At 37.5% G+C, this 11,489-nt stretch overlaps 1 protein-coding gene and 1 long non-coding RNA gene across 3 annotated transcripts; both read right to left on the reverse strand.

Annotated features, from left to right (window-relative positions):
- Positions 1–224: 224 nt before the first annotated feature.
- Positions 225–571, reverse strand: LOC147556966 (uncharacterized). The gene is made up of 2 exons (XR_015233680.1): positions 520–571; positions 225–287 (listed from the first exon to the last, which is right to left on the reverse strand). It is a non-coding gene; the product is annotated as an uncharacterized LOC147556966 (long non-coding RNA).
- Positions 572–2,826: 2,255 nt separating this feature from the next.
- On the reverse strand, positions 2,827–8,024 carry LOC147556967 (triose phosphate/phosphate translocator, chloroplastic-like). Of its 2 annotated transcripts, XM_086657969.1 has the most exons (13): positions 6,770–7,198; positions 6,104–6,697; positions 5,937–6,002; positions 5,277–5,342; positions 5,063–5,141; positions 4,744–4,864; positions 4,577–4,672; positions 4,125–4,237; positions 3,943–4,020; positions 3,736–3,852; positions 3,532–3,631; positions 3,237–3,337; positions 2,827–3,092 (listed from the first exon to the last, which is right to left on the reverse strand). In XM_086657969.1, the coding sequence occupies exons 2-13, from the start codon at positions 6,385–6,387 to the stop codon at positions 3,075–3,077; spliced, it is 1,239 nt and encodes a 412-aa protein (XP_086514095.1). In that variant the 5' UTR covers positions 6,388–6,697; positions 6,770–7,198; the 3' UTR covers positions 2,827–3,074. The 2 variants fall into 2 exon arrangements, with proteins under 2 accessions (XP_086514095.1, XP_086514094.1); XM_086657968.1 differs by having other exon boundaries at positions 6,104–8,024.
- Positions 8,025–11,489: the final 3,465 nt, after the last annotated feature.

The following is an 11,489-nucleotide window of genomic DNA, read 5'->3' on the forward strand; positions in this document are numbered from 1 at the left end:
CTAAATTATCATTCTTAAACATTCCACGCCTTCTTAATTTCTCTTTCTCTTCCTAAAGGGGAATTTGGCCAAAACTCCCTAAGAAATTATGTTTTTGGTTAAAAAAGATTCATCAAAGTTTTTAGGCTTCACCTCCCTGATGGCAATTATGTAATTTTCAATTTCAGTAAAAAGACCAACCTAACCCTAGTCTAAGAAAATACCTTGCAAACACCTTGCACTGCCTTGCAAACACTTTGCACTGCCTTGCAAAGCCTTGCAAACACCTTGCAGAGCCTTGCAAACACCTTGCATGGTTTTTGTAAACACCTTGGATAGCCTTGCAAACAAATTGCAGAGCCTTGCGAACACCTTGCAGAGCCTTGCAAAAACTTTGCAGAGCCTTGCGAACACCTTGCAGGACTTTTGCAAATACCTTGCACAACCTTGCGAACACCTTGCAGAGCCTTGCAAAGCTTTGCAAATACCTTGCAGAGCCTTGCAAACACCTTGCAGAGCCTTGCAAAGCCTTGCAAACACCTTGCAATGCCATGCAAATGGTTTGCAAATTAGTTTTGAATTGATTTAACATGAAATTTGTTACAAATTATTATATTTTGTCTAATAGAATGTTGTATCGAAAAACTAGCTAAAACCCCTACAAATTCATAATAGTCATTTTATAAGCTCTAGCACCATCATTTTACTTTTCTTCGAAAAACTTCCAAAGCTTTCATGAAATTCTCAATTTGAACATAAATACCAATCATGATTGTCCAAGAAAAAAATATTTCTCACAAGCATTTCATCTAACAACTTTATAGCTATTTCAACCAACCTACGTCTTGTATAACCAACTAACGTTGCATTCCAAGCAACAACATCTCTTTCAAGCATTTTATCAAACACATTGCTTGCATCAACTATACTTTCACAACTTTCATATAAATCCAACAAATAAGTTTGAACATAAACATCAAAACTAACAAATTGTTATCCATCATTCATAACTTAATGAAAATAAAGCAATGAAGAAGTTGAATTATACCTTGAAACACTATCAAATTCTCCTTCCATTGAAAGTATATAAAATTTTCTCTCTCTAGAATTTAGAACCAAAAACTAAATCAAACCCCTTAAAAGCCTCTTCAAACAACAAGCAAATAGATTAAATCACCAAAACCTAAAAACATTAACCTATCTTATAGCCAAAATCGATTCAAACCCCAGAAATTTTAATCGGCGTCCACAATCCAACTCGGTTCGTTCATGAGAAAAACTCAAGTTCTTGATTTATTAGTTAGATTATTACTAGGTATTTCTAATTGAATGAAGGGTATTTTTTACTCTTAAAAAGTTGGTGCCTTTAAAAATGTCCTTGAAACCTATTTTTATAACTTACTTGGGGCCTAGCTAGTTAAAAAGATGGGTTGTCTTTTTAACAAAAAAAATACAAGAAATTGGGCCTCCTGCCCAATTTCCTGCTTCCTAAAACTAGCTGGCTTCATCTCCCTGTAATCTCAGACTATGAGTAATTCTGAATTTCCTTGGTTGAACCACATTCCTGATAGACAACTGGATAATATTTCGTCAAAAAAAACTACCAAATTGGTTTTAGATGTTTGGAATATTTTGGTGTTTTTGCTGCGTTATCAGAAGATTGCGTAAAAGAAACCCTAACTAAACGTGAACACTCATCAAGTTCATCATCAGTAGTAAAATAATGAGAGAGATAAGCCATAGCCGATCTTGCCACCCAAAGATATAGGGAGAGTATCCATGGCCGAGCTTGCCACCCAAAGATAGAGAGAGAGAAGCCATGGCAGAGCTTGCCTACTGAAGTATATTCAAGGAGTAGCAAGTATAGGTAGTAGTTTCCTAATTTGTAATTATTTTCATGTTTAACAAATCTCTACAAACCATATTGTAAACCTTATATACATGTACACAATTCCACCTTTGATTATTACAAGGGTTGTATCTTTCCATTTAATTTGGTATTAAAGTGCAATTAAATATTTGGTTAATTCCGTTTTGGCCCCCAATTGTTGACCAACTCACCGTTTTGGCCCCCAATTATGTCCTGCAGTTCGTTTTGGTCCCAAGATCCATTTTTCGGGCAGTGCGGACATCATCAAGGCATAAGCAATACTTTCCTATACTCGAAATACCCCTCTGACTAAATCTTTCTCTTTCCCACGCCGAATCCCTAGCTATCAAATCCAACAGGCTAATTAATGCCCTATAAACCCAAACGCCTCAACCTACTTCTTCCCTTCCTGAAGCAGTTACTTATGAGATTTAACCCCCTATTCAGATGTTATTCTTTTTCTGCTTCTTCTCTTTCGTCAGGCTAATTAATACCCTTCCCGAGAAGAAGACTGATGAAAGAGAAGAAGCAGATTTGTGGTATATGCTCTTTCATCAGTCTTCTTCTCGGGAAAGTGATAAAAGATAAAAAAAGCACAAATGTCGATGTATAAAACCACTCTTCAAAAGTTAAAATCTTTTTTTTTGTTGCAAATTATTTCCAATCTCTTACCCTAAACTGTTACAAGTTTGGGCCTACTTTGAGTTAACCATGGACAGAACCATTTCATGCAAAAAAGTGTCCCGTCAACCATACCAGCCCTCACCCCCTGACCAAGGGTTTTTCGAGGACACTTTTGCTTAATTCCTCTTCTTTTTAGTTTCTCCAACAAAGCTTTCCACGGAAAGCATCGCTTTCGCTGTGATGAAGTGCCTAAAGCTTTTGTCAACCAATTCAATTCAAATAATGGGAAATATTGAATTCAATTGTCAACTGCTCCTATGTGAAATAGGATTGACTACAATTTCAAGAAATAGTTTAACTGGAGAGATGATGGTGAGATTGAACCCAAGTTTCTTGTTTCCAACAAATACAACAGATTTCTTCGACTAAATCTGATAAATCAATCCTTATGGACTCACAGAGAGAAGTGAGAGAAAGAAAAACACATAAAAAAGACTTACAAACCTGATTCACAAACAAATAAAGGAGCCTCAGAGATGTACAAACTTGGCCAGACATCCATTTGAACAAGTTCTCCCATCAAATCCATTCTCTTTTCCTCTCAAGCAGCTTTTGCTTGCTGTCAACAAAGTAAAATAGAAACCTTCGTTAGACAGAGTTCAGGAAGAATAGAGGTGAAAACATGAAACTTATTAGTCTCTGCCTTTCGATACTTTTCAACATAACTTTTAAATAAAGCTGTACAATTTTACACGGGACATACTCGCTTCTCTTCTTCGATTTTGGCTTTGATGAAAGAGTACATTGCTACTCCGGCAATCGCTATCCCAGTGCCAATTCCTGTTTGCATCGATATCTTGTTGCCTGCATAAGAAACAACGTTATAACTTCTCTTTGAAGGTACTATGCTTGTGCATAACCAATTCAAAACAATTGGCAGTTAGTGGACATGCCACAAATCTGGTATTCTCTTAGTCCGTGTGGGACTATTCTTACATAAAGCGTACAAGCAAACGAAGATGGTTCAGGTAAACTGGTCTGGAGAAGGTAGCACATACCGAAGATGATGATTGAGAACCCAATCACGAAAACACGTTTCAACACGTTGCCAACTGCATGTGTAAGTGGTGCCACTCTCTCAAGGGTGTTGGTTGCTAACTGAAAAAGGCCCATAAGAAACAATGATAAATCCCTACGTATTCTTCCTAAATAAGCGATAACGAGTAGCAATGAATAGCTAGTGAAGACATGCAGAAGATTACCTGATTGTATAGATGGTAAAACATACCAACCCAGAAAAGATCTGTTACAAACTTGAACATCCCTACTTGAGCAATCGCGTCAGTGAATCCATGCTTCAAAAGCTGGGGTCCTTCGATCTATAAACAAATAATCATAGTGTAATCTTCAAATCTATTTCGTTTGAATAGAAATATTCGTACATCTCAAAGTTGATTGAAGCTACTCACGATGATAGCTGGTGGAATACAAACAATAAGAGCAATGATCGAGATATAGGCGTATAGGTTTGTACTATCCATGTCAGTCTGCAACGAACAAGTGTAACCAAGCATCATAGACATTAGTAGGCTATTAAAAGGAATTCATTAGAGTGACAAAATGACCAAGACTAGTATATATAGAACATAACCATGGCTTTCTTTGAATAGATACTGCGGTATGTGAAGGAGATATTGGAGATCATGGCACTAATGAAGCCCAACCAGTTGAACGAGAGCTCGGTCAAGGATGCCATCGCCACACCTGCATTTCTCAACGATATATAGCAAGAGACATCAACAAAATGGGAACTATACAAAGGGACACACAAGTTGTAAGACGTATTTAAGATTGTTGGAGCTACTGGCAAGGATGTTAATGGAGCAGGTTGCAGATGGGTCACCCTCTACACGTGTCCGGCTAATATACAGGTCCAAGGCAACCTGTCCCAATCATTTATCAGGACAGAATTTTGGGACGGGATTGTTTTCACCTAATGTATGAAGTTCACGAAGTACGGGGTTTGGTGTATTACTGATTTCATATGCTTCTTAGTGAAAATGGTATACTGTACGCAACATGATTGAGAAACTCATAACTTACCAAGGACAACAGGGGCTAAAGATAGCCATAGTGTAAAGGGTATTGATTGTCCAAGTATGAATTGAGAAGCGGAAGCATTGAAGAATGGTTCAAGAGCTGAAACAAAAAATAAAGTTAGGATCAAATAGTCTCTTCACAAACAATATTAGAATAAAAGCGAAAATTACCTTTGATAGTGTGGGTAAATGAGACAGCAACTGCAGCGAATGATACGTTACTGGTCACATGACCCAGAGCATGGCATACAGCGACAGGGATGAGTAGTTTTAGCTGGTTAGAGTCCATGGGCTACATAAAGAAGAACAATAACAGTGAAAAAGGCCACATTTAACGTTCATGAGGAATTCAAACAAACAACGGTTAGAGTTGACAATCCGTGTAATAAACTAGTAACAAGACAGTTGAAGCAGGGATGCATTCTGATTTTCAAGTTCACTTTTAACCGATTTCTTAAACCATGGAGAAAGGGTTAACCGTTTTACTTACAGCGCGTTTAGGTAGACCAACAGACCAGCTAGCCAGACAATAAACGACTCCAACAAACAAATGCACCACTGATACAAAACTGTGCACCCCGGCACACACAAAAGTTAATTATCCATTCTTACACTAAAATAATAAACACTTAGTAAAATAAGGAGAGTAACCGTAGATCTTCTTGTTGAATATGTACAGGATAAGTAAAACATAGAATACTTACTAAGGGTAAGGAAAGTAATTGTAGATCTTCTTGTTCAATATGTTGAAAATCACATTCAGGAAGTACCTGCAACCAAAGGATAATTTCGTAATTCACCTCCACAATGCACATATATATATACAAGAATCGAACTTATATGATATTTATTCACTAAACAATCATTTTCCCGAAAACTCCTAACTTGTTTAGGACACTACCCAGTGCTATAATTCTCTATCTTTTTATAGTGGAGAAGTGGTCTGTCGTGGGATAATTCAACATTGGTTGCGAGAGAAGCATTTAATCAGTTTATCTCACCTCTTAAGCTAAATTTAGGGTGAGAAAAGTAAAAGACCACCCAACACTCGTAGCAAAGCATAGGAAACAACAAGACTCAAACCAATAATAGTATATTGAAATTGAAACCAATCTGCTCCTCCCATATTGGCTTAACCACAATAGACTACTGGACCCAGTCAAGTTTTTGAATAGACACATAAGTCAATTAGAGTTTTGAATTGGAGATGCTCTTATTCTAATAACCATTTTTAATTGGTGGTAAACTGGTAATATGTAGGTTTCTCAATGAATTCAACAAGTTCTTTTAGTAAGCTATAAGAGGTTGGAGTTTAGCAGTTTGGTGGTGCCTATAGAGACCAATCAAGAACAGTGATCACTTACCACATGAAGAAAAAGAACCCAGTGACAAGAGCTGGATACTTCTCAAGAAACCCAACTTTAGCTTCCCTGATTTAATCAAAAACACAAAATGTGGGTCAGAAATTTTAGCCTGAATTCTGACACATTCCGGCAATACAGATAAAAAAACAGGAGGAAACGGACCTCACCCAGCGGAATCGCTCCCTCCGGCGGGAGAAGAAGCAGTAGCAGAAATGGGTTTGACAAAATTACATCTTTTCCCTGATGAAATTTTGAGTGAAATTGGGGATTTTTCAAGAAGTAAAGTTGATGTGAGTTGTCTTCCCCAAATAAGATTTCCACCACCACTGACATCTCCGATTGATTTTGTAAATGAAGCTGTTGTCGCTGTTATTGTGGTCCCCCTTGTTGGTTTTCTCAGTCGTATGAGGCCGCCGGCGGTGGTTCCGATTGATAAAACTCTGGACTCCATTGATGAGTACTTCGGATAATTGAGAGTGGAGACCAGAAGGGGTGGTTTGAGGATGATTTATCCTGAACCGGAAAGACTAACGTGTGCTTGGGTTATTGGTGTACCCTTGGATTATTTGGATATTTTGTGAAGATTTTTATTGTATGGAGAGAGAGAGAGAGGTACAAGAATGTATGAGTTGGCTCTAAAGAGAGAGAACAATGAAACCAAATGTGGGGAGGGAGAGAGGGTAGATAATCATATAATCCTCTTATCTAGAATGGATGGCCTAGAAAAAATGGGTTGTCTAGTCTAATCTTCCTAATCTACCCTAACGAGGGATAATGCAATTTTCAAAGGTGGGAGTGGGGTGCAAGAAAGCATTTTGGGGGAGAAGAAAGACTTGGATAAATTAGTTTTGATTTTTCTTTTTTTTTTTTGAAAGAATTAGTTTTAATTTAGACGACAATTTTATTCGGATAAAAAAATAGACTTTTTTTTTTTTTTACATCCTAATCTTCTCCCACTTCACCACCACCACTAACTTCGACTATTGTCATTTTCGACAACCACCAACACTATTTTTCTCTCCTTTACTTTTTATTTTCCTTTTTCTCTCTCCTCTTTCTTTCCAATACCTCTATCTCACCACCTACCTCCCTCTTCTATTTGTTCAGGCGAAAGAGAGCCTTCACACGAACAACCGATATGGTTTACGGAAAATCCCAAATCAGATCGGATTACTCTTGTTTGGCTGGAGGATTTCTCCAAACTAGATAAGTTGTTCCAGAGAAAGATCTCCTTCCCTGAAATAAAGAGACATAAAGGGAGGGAGAGAAAGAAAGAGGATAAGGAGAAAGAGATAGAGAATGAGTGACAAAAAGAGGAGATGGAGAAGTGACTGTGGTGATGTTTGTGGTTCGAAGTGGTGGTGGTGGTGTTAATGGTAAAAAAATGATGGTGGTGTTGGTGGTCGGAAGTGATGGTGGTGGTTGGAGATAAGGTTGGATATGATGATTAGGGAGCAAAAAGATAAACAAGTCGATTTATGGATCCAAACCAAGGTTTTCCAAATCTAATTGACCAAAGTCTCTATTCCCTGGTGATTGTTTGGATGCCCTAAAGTCACGACCTTTTTTAGAAGTTCTACTTATAATCTTCCTATCATTGATGGTACAATCTTTATTCTAAAAAAAATTTGGGTTCTTTACTCGAAAATGTGGGGCAAACACAATTTTGGAATCACTTCCAAATTAAAATTCAACCCAATTTTAAAGTAACTCTCTAAACTCACATCTAGTCCAATTCTTTATCTCTGTGTGTGAATATAGATCTCTAGACAACCAAAATTATCCCAATTCCCCTTTTAGTGTAACCTTTATCTCTCTATACATTCTTTAGCCCCTCCTAAAATTTTTTTTCTCTCTCCAATCTCCCTAAATTCTCTCAGGTTTGTGTTTGATATTTCCACCGTTTTATACAAAGTGTATTTCCACAGATTCAACTTCCCGGAATTTATTTTCGTAAAATATTCCATTTTTAATTCTTTGTTCCCCCTTTAGGAATTGGATTCCATGAAAACTACATAAATAGAGTTTCAATATATTTGGAAACTTGTAACCTATATTTATTTTTAAAAAATCGTCAAAAAGGAAAACTCTATTTATTTTTATATTTTCGTCACTTTTATTCATATATAAACAAACTTTTTAACTTCCCCTTCATCTTCCTTAGCTATTGTTTGCCCTAAAGAAGCAAAGAAAATATACAAATATTTCTTTCTCCAAAACAAGTAAGTTCTTCTTACTCTTTTCTTTTGTACTTTTTCTACACCATCTACTTTGTTGCATGTAGTGATCATAAAAAAAAAACTTTGTATTAAATACACACCTTACGATGACTTTTCTTTCTCTCTCTCTAAAAAGTACTAAGTACAGAGTTGAAATACTTCGAAATACAATAAAAAGAGACGAAGTCATCCCATAAAAGCAAAAGTTAGTAGACAACGAAAAAGAGGTTCTTGTTGAATAAGGTTGTTGATTTGATGGATGGATTTGTCTAATTCGTCCTCCATCACATGCAGAGCAAAAGAAAGTACTAGTAGAGACATACCATATTTAGGTCGTTGGTACTTACAAAGCTTCCAAAGAGCTATTTGTTTAAAGTGTCTTGAATATGGATTGATATCTAACGCGGTTTTCGACTTGCCAACCAGCTTACAAGGCAATGGTAATAGCCTGCCGAGATCGAAAGTCTTGCGCAGAATTTTAGACCCATTAGCAAGGTTGCTAACCCAAACATAGCTAAAATGTGAAGCAGGGCTTCGAGGCAGAGCTGGACTCCGAGACAGAGCTAGAATACGGAGCTGGGCTTATGTCGGTTATTAGCGTTAGTGCATCCATGTGTATTCTGAATTTAGAAAGAGAGACTCGGTGAGGTGGTGCCTCGATGGGATTAGGATTTTAGTGGCTATATAAACTAAAACCCTAGGAGATATCTGTGTCGAATTCTCACGAAATTCGTGTGTAACTTGTTTGCTTATCAAAGTGGAAATCATCACGCTGTTGTCCCCGTGGAGTAGATCTTACCAACCGAACCACGTATCTCTTGTGTTATGTATGATAGTTATTTATTTCCCATTGTTTTTCTTGGATTGCTTGCTTTCGTTATAACAAACTGGTATCAGAGCTCTCATTTTGAGGTTTATGTAATGGCGAAATACGAGATTTTAATCTTTGGAAGATTAAGATGTGAGCCGTATTAGTTCAACAGGGTTTGTTAAAAATAATGAACGGGGAGGATGCACTCGCTGAATCGTTATCAGAAGTAGAGAAGGAAGATCTCGTAGACAGAATCTGTTGTGTTTGAGCAATGAGCTCTTGCGGAAAGTAGCGACAGAAACTCCAGCCGATGAGTTATGCAATAAATTGGAGGCAAGGTATATGACAAAATCTCTAACTAATCGTTTGTATCTAAAGAATAAATTATTTAGTTTACAGATGTTAGAAGGGGAATCGTTGAAAGACCATATGGATGAAATCAACCGAGTATTCTTAGATTTTGGCAAATATCGATGTCAAATTTGAAGATGAAGATAAGGAAGTACTATTGTTTGCGTCCCTGCCACCATCATATGAAAGCTTTATTGAGTCTTTTCTGTCTAGTAAAATAACTACAACTTTGGAGGATGTTAAAGCAGCATTGAGCTCCAAGGAGTTGAGATCAAGGTCAATGGAAGACAGCACGTCAGGAGATGGTTTGGATGTAAGGGGAAGGTCGCAGCATCTAGGCGATGGGAAGGGATGGTCTAGGTCTAAATCGAAACCTAGGACGTACAGATGCTTTAATTGTATAAAGGAGGGGCACTTGAAGAAGAATTGTCCTGAGCTTAATTAGAAAGAAACCAGGTGAGGCAGAAGTCATCGAAGAAGAAAACGACGATGGTACTGTCTTGGCAATCATTGAAGAATGTGATAAAGCTATGGTTCTAGCTATCAATGCCTGTTTTTTAGAAGATACGTGGATTTTGGATACTGGGTGTACGTTCCATGTATGTCCTCTTAGGGATTTGTTTTCTTCTTACAAGGCCATTAATGGCGATAAGGTTTTTAATGGGAAACGACGCTCCCTGTAAGGTGGTTGAAATGGATACAATTCAGATCAAGATGCACGGTGGTGTTGTGCCGACTATAACAGACATCAAACATGTTCTGGATTTGAAAAGGAATCTAATTTCTTTGGGAACTGTGGATGATAAATGTTGTAAGTTTAATAGTGAAGGTGGTGTTCTTCGGATTTCTAAGGGGAGTCTTACTGTTATAAAGGGGTCGAAGAAGAATGGTCTATGTGTGCTACAGGGTAACACTGTTACCAGATTTGTAGCGGTATCATCATCAGATAAGGAATAAGTTGAGACTACTAAGCTATGGCATATGTAGTTAGGGCATATGAACGAAAGGGGGATATCTATACTGAGCAAACATGGTTTACTCTGTGGACAGAAGGTTGGAAAACTAGAATTCTGTGAACATTGCATCTTCGGGAAGCAATGTTGTGATGCTGCGTGTCCCAAAAATAGACATGACCACGCCCCGGCAATTCACAACCGAGACAAAAATCTGACAGAGTCTCCTCTGTAAATCGAACCGATTGCACTTCTAAAACCCGTCATGGAAACCATACATTCTCATACACAGAAATATACTATAGAACGGAAGCTAAACAAACTCAACATTACTCTGTGGTCGAAACACGAACCACGAAAAAACTATAAAAGCCTCATAAACATAGAAAGAAAACTCTGGGGGTAATTCACGACTTATAAACAAATCTAGGTGTTATATATATATATATATATATATATATATATATACATATTCGAGTTTGGTTTCTGCGGAACTTTGAAATAACGAAAAGCTAATAGGCAAAAAACCAAAGAAAACGACTTAACATCTAAAGCATCGTCAGACAAGATCACTGGCTGGAATACACACTCCGCCTCGAGGCTACGACAAAGCATCTGCACACTAACAACTGGTAGGGGGGTCACAATACTCGCCGACACGAGTTATTATGGTAGAAGACCAATCCAAAACTCATCACATTTTTAAAAGTTCATTTAATAAGTGTTAAACATCATGACAAAACGATTTATCAAACCAGTTATCACATGTACTATTACAAAACATTTTTCTTACATCTACCAAGCAATAGCAGTGATTAGCTGCACACCCATGGTGCGCTCCCAATTAAGAGAGAGTATCCCAGGAGAATCTATAATGCGTTAGATAGTACCGTCCCATTTGGCAATAACTAATGCACTAGCATCTCCTCGAGAAAGAGACTTACCCCTAGCCGGTGAGTCCCTCCCACCAAGGGACTCACCATTCATTGAAGAGTTTACCTCATGATACATATATACCTTAAGTACCTGAATACGTTTTTATCACTGAGTTCGAATAAGAGAGTCGTCCCCCAATACCCATGGAAGGACCTGAACCTTATTTTCTTCGTTACCTTGTCATGCATCTAATGTGAGCTTTCAAAATCAGTTTCATTCATATATCAAAACCAGTATTCTAATTTATTTTATTATCATATCAAACACGAAAATGAAACGACCA

The sequence above is a fragment of the Eschscholzia californica genome, unplaced genomic scaffold (assembly GCF_041429995.1).
Source record: "Eschscholzia californica isolate CP2 unplaced genomic scaffold, dmEscCali1.0.p SCAF_2, whole genome shotgun sequence".
Lineage (NCBI taxonomy): Eukaryota > Viridiplantae > Streptophyta > Magnoliopsida > Ranunculales > Papaveraceae > Eschscholzia > Eschscholzia californica.

Excerpts from the sequence above, each read along its gene's own strand:
- LOC147556967 (XM_086657968.1), bottom strand. The coding sequence starts at position 6,387 with ATGGAGTCCAGAGTTTTATCAATCGGAACCACCGCCGGCGGCCTCATA. Across the intron at positions 5,343-5,936 it reads GGGTTCTTTTTCTTCATGTG|GTACTTCCTGAATGTGATTT; the intron begins GTAAGTGATCAC and ends CTTTGGTTGCAG. Across the intron at positions 4,021-4,124 it reads TCTATTCAAAGAAAGCCATG|ACTGACATGGATAGTACAAA; the intron begins GTTATGTTCTAT and ends TGTTCGTTGCAG.